General features: G+C 44.0%; 1 protein-coding gene across 1 annotated transcript in view; it reads left to right on the top strand.

Moving 5' to 3' along the window:
- DNAH9 (dynein axonemal heavy chain 9) overlaps positions 1 to 21631 on the top strand; it is a 275746-nt gene that overhangs the window by 231564 nt on the left and 22551 nt on the right. Inside the window, exons 62-64 of the mRNA XM_066612893.1 lie at positions 549 to 676; positions 18798 to 19025; positions 20993 to 21184. Of these exons, the coding sequence (XP_066468990.1) occupies positions 549 to 676; positions 18798 to 19025; positions 20993 to 21184 (548 nt within the window). The remainder of the gene's footprint in view (positions 1 to 548; positions 677 to 18797; positions 19026 to 20992; positions 21185 to 21631) is intronic.

Below are 21631 nucleotides of genomic sequence, written 5' to 3'. Positions count from 1 at the left end.
CACCCCTATGCATCCCTTTTCTTCTATAGCATATCCACACTTTTAAATCTCATAACTGGAAGGCAGATGATACAGGTGACCAGGAAAGTGGACATTGATTGCCTGAAAATGATGGTGTTTGGAAAAGGCCCACAGTTCTGTGTGAAAAGGACCTTATGGCCTTTATTCACACTGATAGCCAGTGGGGCGAGGGGAGGAAAGTTTGCCATTCTTCAAAATCTGGCTCTGTGCCCATTGAATATAACCAGCAGGAGACAGGCATGATAATCAGATTTGTGGTGGAATCATATACTTAAAGCTGAGGACTATATGTTTGCCTTGAGCTGTACATAAAAGAGATTGGAGAAGGACCTAGGAATCAATTTAATTATTTGCAAGAGGTGCTTTAGAAATCATAGAAACATCAAAATACGATAATGCAATCATGATAGTTGCTTTCTAAGGGGTTATTGTGTAACTACTCTCTTTTGCATGGGATTTGAGATCACAGAAGTTGAGTGGGATGATGCTTTGCTCCACTACCATGAAACCTGCTTTTCCTCTTTCAGGGAAGAAACTTGGCTACACCTTTAACAACAGAAATTTCCACAACGTCTCACTCGGGCAAGGCCAGGAGATAGTGGCAGAGCAAGCCTTAGACCTGGCTGCAGTGGAGGGACATTGGGTTATCCTACAGGTATTTGTTCTGTTGTGCAGAAAACTACCAGTTGCCTTGGAGTTAACTTTTGCAAAAGCATGTTTAATCGTCAGTGATTGACAGCTGGATTTGTGTAAGTGAGGATATTGCCCCCCCCATTCCCCTCTGGTTTTTTAAATCTGTTTTTCCACCTGTTTCAGACCTTCCAATCATTTCAGAGTCCCCTGTGTTGCCTTAGCATTAGTCCTGAAGGGACTACTGGGTCATTTGAAAGCAGTGACTGTGTTTGCCTTTTTGTTGTAAGTTGTTGTTTGTCCTTCCTCTGCTTTCCTATCTGACCGATAAACAAAGAACTTGGCTTTGAGACAGCTCATTGGCTAGCAGTGTCCACCTGATTCCCAAGAGTGAGAACATCAAGGATTTAGTTGACTCTGTATCCATTCCCACAGGTAAAACTTGGTTAATGTTCACTGGTTATGAAAAGTGAAATCATGCACCCCTCTTTGTACATTTGCTTTGGTTTCTCATCCCATGTGTTGGATGAGGCTCACCTCCCTTCCTGGTTGTGAGTAGGTATAAGGACCAAGATCATGTACTAGCCAAGTACTTAGGGTATGGACAAGACCTCCAACTTTCCTTTTAACTTCTGTTCCAACATAGCCTTAAGCCAGAGGTTCCTAAACTGGGTATCGCAACTCGACGGGCATTGTTGGTCATGTGCGCCAGCCAAGCCACTTGACAGTGCAAGCGCAAGAGATTGTGGAGCAGAAACTCTTCTTCTCTTGGTGAGGACCATGCTTGATGGTGTGTCCATGATGGTGCTGCTCTAGTCGAAGTGGAGGTGGTAGAGATGCATATGAACACAAAAAAAGGTGGGGTGAAATTTGAGTGTCATGTTAACTGGACCCAGGCCTGCTCCCATTGATTGCAAAGACTTGCCAATTATCAGTGTTCCCAATAATGTTTGAAAGGTTTTTCAAACCTTCAGACAAGAGAGCTGTAGTAGGCAGCCATCCTTCCTTGGCAAAAGCCCCCTTCTAAACATTATTTTCATTTCCAGCAAAAATATGGGGATCACAACACTTTAGCAATCTTGTATCCTCGTAGTGCCAAAGGAACAGTGGACAGAATACACACTTCCTCGTTCTCATGGGTTAAGTGTCTAGCTTTTTTTTTTTTGTTTAATTACAAGAAGCAAGTACTGACCAGATGGTGAGATCAGTCTCCTCCCTCTGCTACATGGCAGTGCAAGAGGCTGAGTATTAATTTCATGGAGGGTTTCCAGAGTGGTTGCTCTAAGAAAAATGGTCTTGTCGAAAACAGCAGTGAGGTAGATAATCATTCACGGAAGCCTGTGTAGAATTGTTGGAAGCTTTTCCTCATTCCACTGAGTTCTTCCACTGATGAGCTGTCAGAGGCAGGGCCCATGAGAGGAAGGTACAGGGGGTAAATTGCCTGGGCTCAGAAAGCGGGCCCAGGAACTAAAGGAGGGGGCCCAAAATTTCCTGGGATCTCACATTTTCTGATCTCACCAGGACTCATGAGAGGGGGGGCAGGCAGTACATCATACCTGGGCCCAGGGTCAAAAAGGCGGCCTGGAAGCCAAAGGAGGGAAATTTCCTGGGATCTCAGAAAATGTTTGCATATACAGTCAGTTCTCTTAATATGCATATTCACTATTGGCAAATTCACTTATCTGCAAGGGACACAATTGCCACCTACCTCTTGTTATCTACAAATGCTGTGCCATTACACTTTGGGGGGTGGGGAGAAACTCAGCACCGCTATGATATGGCTGATGAGGGAGAGGGTTGTGGTAATTGCATCCAGCCAATTATACTCGTCATTTTTAAAGTTGTCTGGATTGAGTTAATTTTCCATGTCAAATGGGCATTGGTATTGGCCCATGGAGAATCTGCAGACACATTCCAGACTTGCCCTGCCAACTTGGTCACCATCTTAGGGACTCCAGCTGAACCTTCACAACCCTAGTGAAGACGACAGGTTTCTGGAAGGCAACCTGAGGGCTGCTCTGGGGTTAGGGCAAGCAAGAGGCAGGTGGAGGAGGAGAAAGGGTGAAGTAACCCTCTCCTCACTGCAGAATTCTGAGGCCTTATTGTTGGGCCAACAACCTTCAATAAGATAAGGGATAGCAAGCACAGAGGACAAAGCATAAAATGTTAGAGATGTTGATGTGCCTCACTATCACCCAGCCCTGAAGACTTCAAGTTAAGATTCAACGTCATAAAGTTCATATACTATATGGTGAAGCGGGTCCCCTGAAACCTAACCTAATTTTCCCTATAGGCTGCAAGATTCAGTATCCACTAGGTTTTCCAGGAACACATTTTGTGTAAGCCTACATAGTCGTATACATCGTATACATTGTAATTCATAGGAATTATCCCTATCAATAATTATTCCTATCGTATTCATAGGAATTATGATCCAATGATTGAATGAAATTGTGATCCAATGAAGAAGGGGAGGGGCCTAAAGGAAAATTTGTACTCCAAAAGGGACCCAAAGGAAACTTTATACTGCCTGATAAAATTCCTCTCAGAGGTCAAAGGGTACTGAAGCTTTGGGGGCACAGGTCCTTCCTGTACGTTCTTGCAAGTGTGGAAGCAGCTCACTCTTCTTAAATAGCCACTTGTTTCAAGTAGTTGAACAGTTTCGTGATTTAATGATTGACAGTGTGTAAATTTGAGTCCCTTCTCCAGGCATGTGCTCAAGCCTGACTCAAACAACTCCTCTGTGCCTCGTTTTCCCCATTTGCAATGCATGGATTATTTAATTGCTGGCGCACTTTCCAGACTGTGTGTTTCTCTTCCAGCCCAGTGGGCTCAGCAGCAGTGGTAAATGAGATGGAAAGGTGCTGTAGGTGCTGTTAGTGTTGTGATTACTGAAGGATTTAAACCTGGATTACACTGAGCCTAGGATTTGTGGCTTTACTTCAGAGTTTGTTTTAGACTTGCACTGGTGTTGAGGAGTGTGTGTGGGGGGGTGGGTGGGGGTTGGAATCCTGTAAAGTGGACTCTTTAAAGTGTTCTGTTTGTGGAAAGATTGCTTCCTGTCAGTATTGGGCTTCCCAGAGTGAGTGAGGGCAAGAGTGCCCCCTGCCCAGTGGAACAGTGACACACTGTGCCTGGATAGCTGCAAGGCTACTACTCTCCATTCTTTCTAAGGACTTTTTATTCCTTCTGAGCAATGACTGAATGGTGTCCAGTATAGGGGGACTCAGTGCACATGTTTGACTCAAAAACACCCAGAAGGTCTCCACCCCAATGCTGTAGCTGGAGAAGGAGATTGTTAGGACCTGCTTGTAAAAGGACCTTTTCCAGAACGGTCCTGTCACTTGTGTGCATCTCCCCTCTCTTGACATGTTTTTGAGAGGGTTAGGACTGGAGGAAAAAGAATAGTTACCTGCTACAACAGACCTTGCCATCTGGTGCAGGTACAAAAGTGCCTTGTTTCATGTGCACTGTAGGGAAAAGTTTTCATTGCTTGATGTGGGCAAAACTATGATCAGCATTTAATATGGCTGAATGTTGAAAAATCTGGACATTGAGTTTGTTTTACTGAAAGCCAAACTATTTCCTGACCTGCAGAGGTCATCCCACCTTGTCCTCTCTGTAAGCCTTAAAATGCTTATCTTGGGCTCTTGCATTTGGGACACAGTTTGGGACACAACAAAAACATGAGCTAGGCAACTTTGGCATGGCTTCCTCCACTTGGACACCTTTTCCCTATTTGAGAGGGAGGGAAAGACATAGCAGCTTTACCATTTTGATTCTCTACAACTGTACCCATGAACACAGTCCCTCATTTGATCTGGGTTCCAGCCTTTGTGCTGCTTCCATAACAATTCAGCTGCTGAGAGGAAAGTTGAGTCACTTGTTCCCATTAGCTGTCTGGATTCATGTAAGGTTCTGCAACATCTACACCGAGGATAGTGAGATGGCCATAGCTGCCCCTGCATCGCTCATTACCATTAGTGTGGGGGAGTATGTGACACTGAAGCTACATTTGCCACCCCCTTCCCGCTTAAACTTTCTCTCCTTGCTTGAAAACCTGATACCAGAAAAACCACCATCATCATAAGAACATAAGAGCCCCGCTGGATCAGGCCATAGGCCCATCTAGTCCAGCTTCCTGTATCTCACAGCAGCGCACCAACTGCCCCAAGGAGCACACCAGATAACAAGAGACCTGCATCCTGGTGCCCTCCCTTGCATCTGGCATTCTGACATAGCCCATTTCTAAAATCAGGAGGTAGCACATACCCATTATGGGTTGTAACCCTTAATGAATTTTTCCTCCAGAAACTTGTCCAATCCCCTTTTAAAGGCATCTAGGCCAGATGCCATCACCACATCCTGTGGCAAGGAGTTCCACAGACCAACTACATACTGAGTAAAGAAATATTTTCTTTTGTCTGTCCTACCTCTCCCAACACTCAATTTTAGTGGATGTCCCCTGGTTCTGGTGTTGTGTGAAAGGATAAAGAGCATCTCTCTATCCACTCTGTCCATCCCCTGCATAATTTTGTATGTCTCAGTCATGTCCCCCTCAGGCGCCTCTTTTCTAGGCTGAAGAGGCCCAAACGCTGTAGCTTTTCCTCATAAGGAAGGTGTCCCAGTTCAGTAATCATTTTAGTCACTCTTTCGCACCTTTTCATTTCCACTAAGTCCTTTTTGAGATGTGGTGACCAGAACTGGACACAATACTCCAGGTGTGTACCATCGATTTGTACAACAGCATCATAATATTAGCCTTTATGTTAGATATATAGATATATAATATAATTTCACTGGGGCCAAATGAGGTAAATACCTTGGTATCCAAAGTCCAGGCACTCACTCTTCCTAAGTTAACCAGACTCTTTATCCATTAGTCAGAATGTCACCACCTTCACTTGGTGATTGACTTAATTGAATTCCTGAGTGCCTTTTCATTTTCATACATGGTTGCTTCACTGGGCTGGGCTCATGTACTAAATTAAATAACAATGAACTGCTCAACCGAGCAATGCACTAATCAAAAGCTTGGCAGAGATTTTGTTATTGCATGTTAAATAATTGGATTACATGTTAAATACTTGGGGTCGAGGGTAAGTAGTTTTCTCACAAGCAAGCCAAGACCATAGTTTCTTTGTGTGATGTTCAATGTACTTTAAATAAATATTGAATTCAAGGTAGTTTTAATTATTTGCCAACAAATGTGGAAGTCTGTGATGTGTATCCATGATACACGCCCGTTAAGTGTATTGCATTTAATGCCAATTAAATGTATTTGCATGTGCTTGCTTGTTACTTATTTTAGATATTTATATCTTGCTTCTTCAGCCCAGAAGGCTGCTAGGGCAGCTTACAAATAAATGAAAACAATCAGACATAAACAACAATATAACAGTAAAAACACAGCAGAGCAGTTAAACAATGTAAAACAGAAAAATTAAAAGATCTAAAAGTGCTTGGGAAACTTAAGAACATAAGAACAGCCCCACTTGATCAGGCCATAGGCCCATCTAGTCCAGCTTCCTGTATCTCACAGTGGCCCACCAAATGCCCCAGGGAGCACACCAAGAGACCTCATACTGGTGCCCTCCCTTGCATCTGGCATTCTGACATAGCCCATTTCTAAAATCAGGAGGTTGCACATGCACATCATGGCTTGTAACCTGTAATGGATTTTTCCTCCAGAAACTTGTCCAATCCCCTTTTAATGGCGTCCAGGCCAGATGCCATCACCACATCCTGTGGCAATGAGTTCCACAGACCAACCACACGCTGAGTAAAGAAATATTTTCTTTTGTCTGTCCTAACTCTTCCAACACTCAATTTTAGTGGATGTCCCCTGGTTCTGGTGTTATGTGAGAGTGTAAAGAGCATCTCCCTATCCACTCTATCCATCCCCTGCATAATTTTGTATGTCTCAATCATGTCCCCCCTCAGGTGTCTCTTTTCTAGGCTGAAGAGGCCCAAATGCCATAGCCTTTCCTCATAAGGAAGGTGCCCCAGCTCAGTAATCATCTTAGTCGCTCTCTTTTGCACCTTTTCCATTTCCACTATGTCTTTTTTGAGATGCGGCGACCAGAACTGGACACAATACTCCAGGTGTGACCTTACCATCGATTTGTACAACGGCATTATAATATTAGCCATACGTTCCTCATAGTCTTTCTTGGCCTCCCATATCACCTTCTTACATTTCTTTTGTCACAGTTTCTGTTCCTTTTTATTCTCCTCATTAGGGCAAGATTTACGGAAGGAAGCAACATTGCAACATTAAGGGGAATAATAAAAACTTCTTCAAATATGTGAGAAGCAGGAAACCTGCCAGAGAAGCAGTTGGCCCTCTGGATTGTGAGGGAGGGAAAGGGGAGATAAAAGGAGACTTAGAGATGGCAGAGAAATTAAATGAGTTCTTTGCATCTGTCTTCACGGCAGAAGACCTCAGGCAGATACCGCTGCCCGAACGGCCCCTCCTGACCAAGGAATTAAGTCAGATAGAGGTTAAAAGAGAAGATGTTTTAGACCTCATTGATAAATTAAAGATCAATAAGACACCGGACCCTGATGGCATCCATCCAAGAGTTATTTAGGAATTGAAGAATGAAGTTGCTGATCTCTTGACTATGGGACGAGGATGGGGAGTTTAGAGAACAACAATACAAAGGCAGAGTAGGAGAAGAAATTGGGAATGGTAGCGTGATGGGATGTGATAGATGGTTTGGCACAATAAGAGGATGCAGAGACAAAGGAGCGAATAAGCAGCCCATCCTAGGGCATTCCATGTACATATGCTTTTATGCAAATGCCCAAAGTCTCTGAGCAAAGATGGGAGAACTGGAATGTCTGGTGACAAGGGAAAACATTGACATAGTGGGCATAACGGAAACCTGGTGGAATGCGGAGAATCAGTGGGATACCACAATCCTGGGCTATAAACTCTACAGGAGGGACAGGCAGGGGCGTGTTGGAGGTGGGGTGGCCGTTTATGTTAAGGAAGGGATAGAATCCAGCAAAGTAGAGATTGAAGGTGGGTTTGACTCCACCATAGAATCTCTGTGGGTTAAATTACCAGGACTGAGGAGCAATGTAATACTGGGGGCGTCCTCCAGACCAGAAACCAGAAGGGGACCTTGAAATGAGGAAACAGATCAGGGAGGTGACAAGGAAGGACAGGGTTGTAATCATGAGGGACTTCAATTATCCTCACATTGACTGGGTCAATATGTGTTCTGGTCACGAAAAAGAGACCGGATTCCTTGACATGCTAAATGACTGTGCCTTAGAGCAGCTAGTGAAGGAGCCCACCAGAGGACAGGTGACTCTGGATTTAATATTGTGCGGTACTCAGGACTTGGTTAGAGATATCAATGTTACGGAGCCATTAGGGAACAGTGATCATGCTGCAATCCGTTTCAATGTGCATGACGGAGGAAGAATACCGGGCAAATCTCTCACAAAAACCCTTGACTTCTGACGAGCGGACTTCCCTCAAATGAGGAGGCTGGTTAGAAGGAGATTGAAAGGGTTGAACGTAAAAAGAGTCCAATCTCTCCAGAGTGCATGGAGGCTGCTTAAAACAACAGTAATAGAGGCCCAGCAGAGGTATATACCACAAAGAAAGAAGGGTTCCACTAAATCCAGGAGGGTGCCCGCATGGCTAGCAAGCCAAGTTAGAGAGGCCGTAAAGGGCAACGAAGCTTGCTTTCCACTTTATCCTTCTCTGTTTTATTTATTTTTCCAAGTGCCTGACCCTTGGGCCCTTACTCATGAGTAGGACTCTGCTCCTGCTCAGAGTAGACATATGTACACACCTACGTATTTATTTTTATTGCCCTCACCTAGCTCCTGTGCCCCAACTTGCTGGATCTTAGATTCCCTCCCTTAGGTTAGATTAGGTGCTAACTTAGGTAAAGCTTAGGTAAAGCTAAATTTCAGTGTTGATTTAAGGTTGATTTAAAGTTAGAAGACAAGGAGTTAGAAAGACAAAGAGTTACAAAGAGTACACTTACCTTCTCCTTCTCCAAAACTCAGAGGTCCACTTGCCTTCTCCTCGCCCAGATGCTAAACTTGCAGTGCCTTAGCTGGCACTTGTTTCCCAGAGGCACTTGGTGTCCCAGAGGCCAAGCATGCTTCTGCAGAACTTATTTATTTACTTACATTTATATCCCACTTTTCTCCCCAAGGGGCACTCAAAATGGTTTTCAAACTAAGAAAACCAGTGATAAGGCCTTCACTTGCTACCTAGAGTTTCATTCTCCTGAACACCAAGAAAAAAAAACAAACCGTAAGCAAGATAAGTAGAGTGAGACTTTCTTAAGGTTCAGACTTTCTTAAGGTTCAGACTTCCATGTGACTTCATTGCAAGGGCTATATTAAGTTTGCAAGTGGTTGTGTGGGAGGATAAATAGGCTGGGCACCCTGAGGAAGGTTCCTTCTTTCCCCTGCAGCAAAATGTCTCATGTGCAGGGAAACTGCTAGAAACATCAATGATAGGACTGGGTGCACCACCATTTGAAGGGGTGTTACACTCTTTCTTACCATCTAACTCTTGCCCAAGTAGCAAGAGCTTTCATTGGCCAATTCAACTTTCAAATTTAGTTTGAAATTTTGCCATGTTCTAAATGCGGGGCATGTGCATTGTCTGAAGTGGGATTAAGATATTGCTGTTTGTAGACTTCTCCTTGTCCCTCCTACATCCCTCTCACATCCCACCCCAATCTCCTTCTGTTGTGGCCTCTCTACTGGTGGAGCGATGTCCAAGGTGTGGTGTTTTTCTGGTGCGGCTATCGTTGGGCAGGCGTATGTGGAGATACACTGGTATATCTTAAGGATAGGATTAGGCCTTGTCGCCTGGGTCCAGTCCCAGTGACAAGGGCCTCCTCAGGAGTAAGGGGTTTCTCAGGAGTAGGGGAGTGGAGCGAGTATGGCCTGGATCCTGCCCCCAGGCAGAAGGTCTCCCAGGGAGTAGGGCATGAGATCTTGTGAGATCTCAGTCACATGACTGGAAAGGGTATGGCTGGCTGGACCACTGCTGGCTTCATAAGGAGCCCCGCAGGTGTAGGAAGAGGTTGCTCCTCCTTGGGATCCTGCTTAGGGAAGGTGACTTGGGGAGGCAAATGTGGCCCCTGGCCTGTCCCGCTGCCCTTACCCAGCCCTGATGGGGTCAGAGAAGCCTCAACCAGGGGTGCCCAGTGCCTAGCTTGAGGAGGGAAAGATTCCTGGCATTCTTGGAGGGTGCAGGAGCCTCGTCAAGTCAACTCCTGGGCTCCTGGGTTGGGGAGCCCCCCAGCTGGACCATGAGGCTGCCATCAGCACCAGGCCAACCATTGAGGCCCCCCAGCCTTGGGGTGGCATGCAGGCAACTCCAGGGCAAGGCATCACCCCTCTCGCATGACATCACAACCTAAAGACTGTGAGCAGGAGGAGTCCTTGTGACGTAACAAGGCCCCCCTCATGAATGTAAAATCCTTGACCGCGTTAAACCGCCTATCTCAACCTCTCTTCCGGACTCAACATCATCTTCCTAGGCTCAGTAAGTTTGAGAGGGCCCTGGACACATGGGACGAAGCCCTACCCCCTAGGGAGGAGGGACAGGCCCTGGCCATGGATATGACAGGCCTTTAGAGACATCATACTGTATGCTTTTATGTTACCCTGTAGTTGCAGAATGGGCCCTGTCAAACTTCATGACGTAGTGTGGTCACATAGTCCTGGAAAAGTGTGTCTAAAATGAGAAAAGACTACCCCATGGAACTTTTCTGTACACCTCTGCTGACTGGAGTGGGAGGAAATCTGTGGTGATGAAGTAAATTGCTGGTTTGTACGGTACTATTTCCAGGCGTTACCATAGCAACTTTTACGTCTTTGATACACGCTTTACCTTGGAAGATGTCCAAGCTTAAAGATGTTTGTAAGTCTATTTTCTAAGGGAAAATTCAGACACCTACACATACTGTGGTGGTGCACATGTGTGTGTTTGTGCTATCTATCCTTGGACTCCTTCCCAGTTACTTACATATGCACCCTCATTCCTTTGATTGCCATATACAATCTGTTTGCTTGACAGGAGCAAGCTCACACTCCCACACACTCACACACATCTCAATGCTACACAAATGGCAAATATAGACTTTAGAAGAAAGTGTGTGCGCATTTTGTGACAATCTTCACAATGCAAAACTGGGCATCCCAGCAGTATTGAGTAGTCATGTTTCATCAAGACAACAGAATCAAAATATACTTTAGCAAGTCAGTGGAATGGGAATTAAAACAGCAGCTACTGTCAGATCATTATAATGAAGGTTGCAGTTTCAGAACCATTTAGGAGGCTACTGCCACAACAAATATAAGCTTCTAAATGAGGCAGACTTCACTTTTCTGTTCAGGAGTGCCTATTGCATTCTGTCAACTTTTGAGTACTGTTTATACTGTTCTATTTGCACTTCTTATTCCTGTTTGAATTTCTGCATGAGTGACAAGCATTGAGGTGCCTCCATTCCAAAGCTCTAGGAGTGCCTTGCCATTTTGAAGCTGTGACTGGAGAGGTAGAGGCAGCCAGCCATGAATCAGGCTGATGCAGCTTGTGTCAGCAGTGGATGGTGGGGAATAAGAGGGTGATGGATTTGGGGTACCCTTCAAGTCTGCTGCCGCCTCCCTCCAACCTGGCACAGATACAAACGGCGCAATTACTGCAGATACCTGCCTATAAGTCGACCCCACAGACAAGTCAAGGGCAGGTTTTGAGCCAACAAACATGGAATTTTCTATGACCCTCGGATAAGTCAGGGGTTAAGGAGGGTGTCTGACTATAGTTTTGTCTGATTTTACCCAAGATCAGATCCTGAAAAATAACCTACCAGCAATTGTTACCTAAGAACTGTAGTCTCTAATTTATTAAAAACATAGTAAAAGATCATAAGATACATTTTTATTCTTTTTAAATTCTGGTCTTCACCACATTTTTGTAAACACTATCAGAATAAGTGCACTGTAAACAACATACCAGTAAAACAGTGGTTCCCAACCTGGTATTCATGTACTCCCAGGGACACTCAACAGGACCTTAAGGGGTACTTGAAAAAGAATGGAATAATGGCAGAAAAAGGCAGGCTGTGCTCGAGAATGCATGGCCCGGAAGGGAGGTAGCTAGTTGGCTGTGAAAGCCCCACCAATAGCTAGTTTTTGGTCATCAATTCATGTATGAACCAGTGATTGAAAACCAGCACAGTAAAAAAGCTGAAACATAATATGGAAAGTGATCAATCACCCAGAATTTCTCAGCACATTTCTGGTGCAAAACAGTGCAAAGGCAGAGTCTTCTGTTCTTCAAACAGATGAAAAGAGAAAACACTGTGATAAATACATGAAGTTGGGTTTTCATATGGAGGAGATGAGGGCTTGTATTATTAATTACAACATTTTGCTAATAGGAAGGGTACAATTTATGGCAATGGGCTGCCAAGGGATATGCAAGTGAAAAAGGTTGGGAACCACTGCAGGAGAACCATGAATCAAATCCACCTTTAAGGTGCCTGGTGTGTTAAGCCAGAAGCGTTACATACAACATACAACCCATAACACATAACTGAGAGTGTGCAATTCAGTTCACAGCAGAGAGAGGCAGCTGCATATATTTGCAACCCTTCTTACTCAGAAGCAGACCCACTGCTTTCCATGGGTGTTATTCTTAAGTAATGGTGCATTGAATTGTAGCTGGGACATGGTGTTGGAAAAAAAGACCTGTTTTGCAAGCATTTGCAAAGCAGAACCAGGCTGCAGCAGAAGGAAGGAGAATAAAAGGTTAACTTTGGCTGGAATTTCCCAGGAAAGTTGCTGTAAAAACTAAGGAGGTGCCTGCCTGAGCTTAGAAACAAGCTATACTTTTCAGAGCTGAAAAGCTCTGCCCTCTGATTGACCTGGAGATAAGGCTAAGTGATAATTGGAGCTTGATTACTTGGCAAAAATTTTAAGTACTATACTTGAGTATCTACTGTAGCTTCCTTACCATGCTCTATTGTGTAGTTTTCACAAAGCAGGAAATGCAGAACTTCTAGTTTTATGTAAAGGGACCATATGAATGAAGGAGCTCCTTCATTCTTTAAATAAATCTAGAAGTCCCACACTTCCTGCTTTGTGAAAACTGAATGGCAGAGCACAGTAGAGGATTTTTTTTAAAGCTCCTTGTAGCATTGGCTAACCAGGGGCAGTATGGCATCGGAAAATGTCCCTGGTTGCATCATCCCTGGTGAGAGAGCCCCTGCTACACTGGCAGATTTCACAACAGTCCACTTTGTCTCATAAAGATGTTCTGCACTTTTGTTCCTGCTCTACTTATCATTAATTAGGATCTCAAAACACATAGACGAACAGGCCTTGCTGAGGGAGAATCAGCATGGCTTCTTTAAGGGTAAGTCTTGCCTCACGAACCTTATAGAATTCTTTGAAAAGGTCAACAGGCATGTGGATGTGGGAGAACCCGTGGACATTATATACATCTGGACTTTCAGAAGGCGTTCGACACGGTCCCTCACCAAAGGCTACTGAAAAAACTCCACAGTCAGGGAATTAGAGGACAGGTCCTCTCATGGATTGAGAACTGGTTGGAGGCCAGGAAGCAGAGAGTGGGTGTCAATGGGCAATTTTCACAATGGAGAGAGGTGAAAAGCGGTGTGCCCCAAGGATCTGTCCTAGGACCAGTGCTTTTCACCTTCCTTATGAGGAAAGGCTACGGTATTTGGGCCTCTTCAGCCTAGAAAAGAGATGCCTGAGGGGGGACATGATTGAGACATACAAAATTAGGCAGGGGATGAACAGAGTGGATAGGGAGATGCTCTTTACACTCTCACATAACACCAGAACCAGGGGACATCCACTAAAATTGAGTGTTGGGAGAGTTAGAACAGACAAAAGAAAATATTTCTTTACTCAGCGTGTGGTTGGTCTGTGGAACTCATTGCCACAGGATGTGGTGATGGCATCTAGCCTGGACGCCTTTAAAAGGGGATTGGACAAGTTTCTGGAGGAAAAATCCATTACGGGGTACAAGCCATGATGTGTATGCGCAACCTCCTGATTTTAGAAATGGGTTATGTCAGAATGCCAGATGCAAGGGAGGGCACCAGGATGAGGTCTCTTGTTATCTGGAGTGCTCCCTGGGGCATTTGGTGGGCCGCTGTGAGATACAGGAAGCTGGACTAGATGGGCCTATGGCCTGATCCAGTGGGGCTGTTCTTATGTTCTTAATTCATCCAACACAATCCTGGGTTCATGCCCAGGGTTCAGTCATATGAATTGTCTGTCTGTCCAGGCAATAAACATGGTAAAATATTTCTGGAACATTCCATTCAGGTTCTGGTATTTTTATGTGCATGCCCACATTTTACTGTGCTGCTTCAGAACATACCTGTGCAGTATTAGTCGCCTTTGTGCTGGCATGATATAATAGTGTAGTGTGCACTGAAAAAACAAGACATCAGGTGCACAGTGAAGGAATTAACTTTATACTATATGCCAGGGGTGTCCAAAGTTTTTGGCAAGAGGGCCACATCATCTCTCTGACACTGTGTCAGGGGCCGGGGAAAAAAAGAATTAATTTACATTTAAAATTTGAATAAATTTACATAAGTTTACATAAATGGATATATTAAAGATGAACTTATATGAATGAATGATGGTCTTGCAATAGCTCAAGGCCTATAAAAGGCCTTGCACAAAGCAAGGCTGGCCTTTCCTTTGCTGCTGCTACTGCATCACAGACGTGAAACAAGAAGCAGTGGAAGGAGCCCTCATCCCATAGCTCACGTGAGAGGTCAAACAGTCACACTCATGCTGAGAGCAGTTGTGTCGGGCCAGTGTGGGCTCCAACAAATCTCCAGAGGGCCAGAGTCTCATTGGAGACTGTGGGCTCCCTGAGGGCCGCAATGTGGCCCCAGGGCCGGGGTTTGGGCACCCCTGCTATATGCAAAGATCCAACTTTGATACAGTCTTACCACATGTCAAGATTATTCCCAGCAACATGTGAATCAGCACTGGGATTGCCAACCACTGAAGAAAGCCAGCTCAGCTAATTTGGGAATGTTTGTGTTGCTGCAAAAGAGAAGTGAAAGTTGGTTTTCCCAGCCCCTATTCCAGCGGTTCTCAAATGATCAGGGAGCCCTGTGGAGGGTTGCTCAGGTCTCCTCACACCCCTAGGAGGCTGCTGCAGGAACTGGTAAGTGCATGCCAGTCCCTGCGGCCCCCTTAGCGATGCGATCCTGGGGATTGCATGGCTGCTTCCTCCTTTCGCCCTTAAGGGGGCAGTGTCCATGGCTCTCAGGCTGGGGCGTCGCAATACCCCAGTTTGAGAACCACTGTCCTATTCAATTTCACATTGTCACTTATCTTTTTTAATATTTTAAGTTTTAGTTGCTTTGCATATGTTGTCACTCCTGCATGCGTCAGGAAGTGAAGGGGGAGGCAACTGAGGGAGCATGTTTGTGTGTACATGCTTGTGCAATCATAGCCTTCGTGTGCAAAATTTAAAAAGGTTTCAGTGTTACATACCTTTCATGGTTGACCACTAAGGTTGACCACTAAGGGAATCACATACATGTCACTGAGAAGTAGCTTGTGCCCAGTAGTTTGTGCATTGCTGGGGAAGGAGCAACAGAGAGCTAATATGATGTAGCAGTTAGAGCATTGGAATTGGACTGGGAAGATCCCGGTTGAAATTCCCTCTCAGCTTTGAAGCTCACTGGGAGACCTTGGGCCAGTCATGCTTTCTCTTTCAGTCTAACCTGCCTCATAGAGTTGGGAGGATAAAATTGGGGTGAAAAGAACCATACATGCCTTCCTGAGAGCCTGGGGGGAACAGGTGTGTTATGCATATAATTTATCAGGCACAGATAAAAGAAACATGCATCACAACAAGAATCTGCACGTGTCTGTATTGGCTCATATGCCTTCATGTACAATTAACCGAGTGTGGATTGCTGCCCATTTTAGTTATGCATGACTTTAGTTGTGTAGGACTCAGCCTACAGTGAACTTGGAGCCTGGGGATTCAGCTTGTCCAGCATCACCAAGCTTGGTCAAAAGGACAGAGTTCCTGGGTAACCAGGCAGACCTGCAAAACACTAGGCCAGAGCTGGTGCTGTAAGCAACAAGCAACCTCTGCCACTTTTTGTGCCTTCTCCTTGCATATAGCTGCCTTGCTCTACTCACCCAGCTTTACCTTGCTACCAGGATCTTGCCAGCCTGACTGGGCAGGAGCTGAGTTTGAAAAGGCTCCTATTTTGAAAAGGCTGTGACATAATAAAGCTTAACTTGTATTTGTGATACAGTGGGTTCTGTCTTTTATTCTTGGATCTCACTTGTCTCATATCTGATATGTCCATCCGCTGCCCTCCTCCGCCAAGCTACGCTTTCCTCTGTAATTCGAAAGCCAGAAAATAACTGCCCATTTTCCTTCTGGAAGTGCCAGGTCTTCAAAGGCCTTCACACATCAAAGGCCTGCCAAGATAAGAAATTCTCCACACCTTTCAGTGATTCTCTTTCACACAAAAGACCCTGATTATCTAATTGATGGCTCTGTATGTGGCTTAAAGCTATCCCTCTGATCTGTGGATCCTGATAAATACATTTTGCTGAAGATGTAAATTTCATGTTTTCAAAGTCTCTTGCCATTGTTGTGAGATCTTTCTTTAAAGTCCTGCTTTTATAGGAAATATAGATTTGCTAGCTATGCTTACCTGGAAGCAAGCCAGGATTGTTCATAACTCACCTGGTCAGAATCTGTTTTTTCAGTTTTCTGTCTTTTAGAAAGAGGTGTTTGGGAATGTCTTTGTTCTTCTTTTATCATCTTATAACCTTATAAGACCTTATAAATCAGTGCTACTTGCTTGAGATGGAATTGATCAAATAATTTGTGATTTCACATGGTGTCTTTCATGGAAGACTAAGCAAAAAATTGTGTGTAATTAGTATGCATTTGCTTGTTTTTATTTGCTGTTTTTTTAAAAGGCAATTCTGTGCTTTTTATTCTGGTTCTTGCTAAAATACAGTTTGTTGTTTTGCCTAAGTTAACCCATAGTTCTCAGAGAAACAAGTGGTACATTTTCATCATGTGATTGTAATCTTGTAAAAATCTAAGTGAGAATTAGTCATTTGCACAATTACAACTGCAGTAATTTACAACGTCGTGGTTATGGTTGTGGGCTGAGACTTGAAAGATCCCTGCTCAGTCACAAGGCTTCCTGGGTGACCTTGAGCCAGAATACTATCTCTCAGTCTAACCTACCTCACAGGGTTGTTGTGAGGATAAAAGAAGGGGAGGAATGATGTTCCCACACTGAGCTCCTTGGAGGAAGGGTGGTATAAAAATGTGAAACATTAATTAATGACTTCAGCTCTCCCTGTGTAGGAAGAAACACAATTTTCTCCACATGGAGGTGAATTCACAAGCATGGTTGTGCACAGAAAATGAATGTTGCTTGTTTGTATGAATCAGCTGAAAAGTACTAAGATAGAAAAGTATAACTGACCTTTATGCCACAAGATGGTTACAAGATGACACCTCTATCTCTAGCATGTCAGTAGGAAGAGAAACTGGAGGTTCCAGAAGCTGGAGAGACACAGACTTCTCCAGCCAAAGTAATTACCCTTGGTATAATTTTAGGTTTTGCCTTCCTCTTAATGTTCTAGGAATGGCTGGCTCATCTGTTAGGCCAACTGAAACGGTTGCCTCAGACAGCAGACTGGCAGTGGGTGCCCACTTCCATCCATCCACTTTTCTCCACTTATGCTCTTGCTGCCACTTCCTTGATTGGAAAAGGAAGAGGGGGGCAAAATAGGAGTGTGGAGGAAAACAGAGTAGTGGGCTAGAGTGTTGTTGGAGAGGCCAGGTAAGGAGGACAGTATTTGATATGTAACCTCAGGAGCCAGGAGGTCTTGGGTAGGCTCTAATCCCAGGATTAAGCTCTAGTTGAGATTTAATGTATTCCTATTTTATGCATATTTACTCATCACTTCTGGTGTGAGGAGAATAGGAAGGAAATGCCTCTAGATTGCTCTGGTTCCATGGCAAAGGCAAAACATAAGATGAAAGACTGCGAAAGGTGGCTTGGTATGTTCTGCATGTTATAAATGTCTGCAAGTGAAGGAGGGTTAGGATATGGTGTACGTTAACTCCTCCTTGTTCCTCCACCATCATGCCCCAGTCTCCTCACTGTGTTGGTCCCTCTGCTGGCATTGACATCTGAGCTATGTTTGCACTGTATTGTTCCAACTTTGTGCCAACATCTGTGGTGCATCCATCAGCAGGCTTCTACATTGATGGGGCGGTTGAAGTGCCAGCAAATGTGATACACTGGCATAAGGATTGGCTTAGGCTGTGAATATCTTGGTAGATGTGCTACTGTGATGATTAGGTTTCCCCCTTTCATCAAATATGCATGTTTCCATCCCAGTTTTTCTGTCATCTTCAACCCTTCAAGAAGCCCTAACCTCTGAGAAGGCAAATCTGCTGCTTGACTGTTAGCAGCAGCAGATCTCTTGTCCTCAGTTGCTGAAGTTCTTTCTCAGTTTATGACTTCATTCAACTGGAGGAATGTGGACAGTTTATATCCAATATGGCTTTTTGCAACACCTTGAGCAAAGGGGTGATCATCAGCTGGTAGAGTAAGAGGCACAGCTGGCTTGAATTAGGAGATTTCTAGCAAAGGAGCCAACACCACAAGTTTTTAAAGACCTCTGGTGAACAGGATGTGAAATGTGATTTTCTGGTAACTGGCTCAAATTTCAAGGGTGAATTATTTGATTGAAAATTATTGGGCAATTTTATTTCAGCTGTCTGTGGGAACTTTGTTTTGCCTGGAGGAAATAATGTTACTTCAGCTGCAGTGCATTATTCTAATAAATGGAATATCATCATCCCTAAGAAAACAAACACTCTGAGCGGTTTCCTTAATTGCTAGTTATTTGTCTCGATTATTTTGCATTTCAAAGTGTATAAAATCCACATCCTTTTATGTGCAGCTAGCGTCTGTAGAAGTGAATTAAAGTGCTGAAAGCTGTTAGGCTAGGTTCTCGCCCTTGAAGCTGGAGGTAGTGGAGGGCTCTTCTCTGCTCAGGTAACAGCCAGCTGCTAACACATTCTCTCCTGTTAGAACATCCATCTGGTGGCCAAGTGGCTGAGTTCCCTGGAAAAGAAGCTGGAACAGCACAGTGAAGGCAGTCACCTAGAATTTCGTGTCTTCATTAGTGCAGAACCTGCAGCTTCTCTTGAGGGCCACATCATACCACAAGGCATCCTGGAGAACTCCATCAAAATCACAAATGAGCCCCCAACAGGAATGCATGCCAATCTCCACAAGGCTCTGGACAACTTCAACCAGGTATTTGGTCCACCACTACAAGGTCTGTCAGTGCTCTGCTTTAATAGCCAGATCATACTGGCAAATAACCTATATCCCTGTGTGCTTAGCAACACATATTTAGCTTTCTGGGTTTGTGCTTCTTTTTCATTGACTAGCTTTAGACAGACCCACTGTAACACAAATTGACTGCCACATTGCCAGTCCTGTTAGGACACATCCATGTGCCTTAGAACTCTCTTGGTTGGAGCCCTTGCCTGTAGAATTGAAGACACAAATAGTGTGGTTTTCTCACAGTTCCCTTGATGCTTTTCCATGTGTCATTTTAAAATGCCTGCCTTGTACTTGACATTCCAAGCCTCATTGATTTCCCTGGGACAAGGAGACCAGCTACCAGCATCAGTGCTAGAACACTGTGATTTGATTGGGCACTCCAAGGCTTTCTCTGCCAGGAGCAGCATTTGGATGGGAGTGAATCCCTTGTGCCTACTGTTCTGGACCAGCACAACTGACAATGTGAGTTCATGGTGTTTAGTTCGAAGGTGGAAAGATGCTGTATGATTTCATTTCTACTGATGGCTCTTGCCTTTACCATGTTCACCATGAGGAGAGTTCAAATTTCTCAGCAGGTCTGGTTGAATGAAAGTTTATATTGGTACTCAGAGAAGTTTATTTTGTTTTCACCTGCTGTCATTCATCAACTCGGGAGTCTAGGGAAGGAACGATTTCTTTATTCTCATCCTGCCTCAGCTTACTGCAAGTCAGATAGTAATTGACATTCTCAAAACTGCTGGATTCTTACAAAACGCCTCTTATCTTTCTAATCCTGCTGTGGTGGGAGCAGAGGCTTCATACTTCATTTGACTGCTTTGAGCTACGGTTCTGGATAATGCAAGACTAGTTCAAGTGCAGCTCCTGAAGCAAGTTGCAAAAAGCTTATCATTGTCCTGTATTCATTTTTATATAAAGAACTTGGTTTCATATTGCATCAGCATCACATTGCATCAGTGTTTCAGATTTTCAGCTTGAGAAATGTGTGAGGCTAAATGGGGACAGAGTGTGTTTGTCCTAGATCTGTGACTCAAGTCTTTTGTCTCACTTTTGCTTCCAGGAGCCTATAATAATGCTTTGGAAGGTTGCTGATTCCCAGGGCTCCCACCTGGGGCACTCTTTCCAGTACCTAATATGTGTTTAAGTACCTGGGTGCTGGTGATTGCCCATCTGCTCTCTTGTGTTCTGCAGTTAAATCTAGCATGAAGAAGAGTTAAAATGGTCAAGTCAGAATCCCAAGTGATGGGCATCTTCTCCTCTTCCTGAATTCATGAGTTCAGGCTGTAATAGAACTGTCAAAGGCTTCTGGAATGGTCAAATAAAGCAACCATTTTACTTGTCAAATAGTGTATCATCCAAAAACATGGGTAGCAGATTAGCCCTTGCAGTAAAAGCCTACAGTCATTCAGACTGTAACATACCAGAGGCATATAGAATACATCACACCAAAAGTACCTATATAATGGGGAAGAAACAGAGACGTGCCTATATGGTGGGGGGAAAAGGGCAAGTAGATTTATACTAATCAGCACAAATTCTGGAAGCGAGTTTTCAAATTTCATAAGGTGTAAACACTGAAAGCAAAAATAAAAACTTAAAGGTTCTTATATGGTCTTATATTAATCTTCCTCTCAAAGTAGGACAGTTAAAACTGGATTACAAATAGTTTGTAACCCCTTTTTGCATACTTAATATTATAAATAGGGAGTCCTTTGCAGTATTAAGCTCAGGCAGTTAACTTTGACCCTCTCATAGCACCTCTCATCAACAAATCTAACCTGAAAAGAAACATTCCTGTCATCCTCAATATAGTAACCCATTAGATGCTTCAGTCTGTGTGTGTTCAGTCATTCTGCAGTTCACTAGGACACTGCTAAGGACCCAGCATGGTACTCACAAAGAAAATGCCCATCACTCTTCTCGTATTTGCCTTGCAGGACACCCTGGAGATGTGTGCCCGTGAGAATGAATTCAAAAGCATCCTTTTTGCCCTCTGCTATTTTCATGCTGTGGTAGCAGAAAGGTGTAAATTTGGACCACAGGGCTGGAATCGTTCATACCCCTTTAACATTGGGGACCTCACCATTTCAGTCAATGTTCTGTACAATTACTTGGAAGCTAGTTCAAAGGTGAGCTCTGTCATGTACAGCATCATGTACAAAAGGCTTATGTGTCTCCTGGTGTTTACCCTGTGATCAGCATCTCTGGTTTTGGTTGGATTATTGATGGACCATTTATTTCCACCTCTTCTGTTCCACTATAGTGGTTACAGAATAGGACACATCTTTCATCTTACCATACCTACTTGAATACCATTTCTGGCCTGTGTGTCTCCACTATGACATGTCTTTGAAAACATTTGGAAATGTTTGACTGCCAATATAAATGTGTTCAATCTAGGGAACTGTGGAAAGTCTTGTTTTAAGTAACAATCCTCCCACCCTTTTTCCCTTCCCCTTACCCATATATACATGCATACACACAGTCTGTTCTGCAGTCTGGCCTTCTTTGAGTGAGTCTGTTGTGTGCTGGATGGAACTATTTAACTGCTTTATTCAGATTTCTTAGAAAAATGA

This window comes from Tiliqua scincoides, chromosome 2 (genome assembly GCF_035046505.1).
Source record: "Tiliqua scincoides isolate rTilSci1 chromosome 2, rTilSci1.hap2, whole genome shotgun sequence".
In the NCBI taxonomy this organism is placed as follows: domain Eukaryota; kingdom Metazoa; phylum Chordata; class Lepidosauria; order Squamata; family Scincidae; genus Tiliqua; species Tiliqua scincoides.
This window is presented reverse-complemented; position numbering and strand designations above follow the sequence as displayed.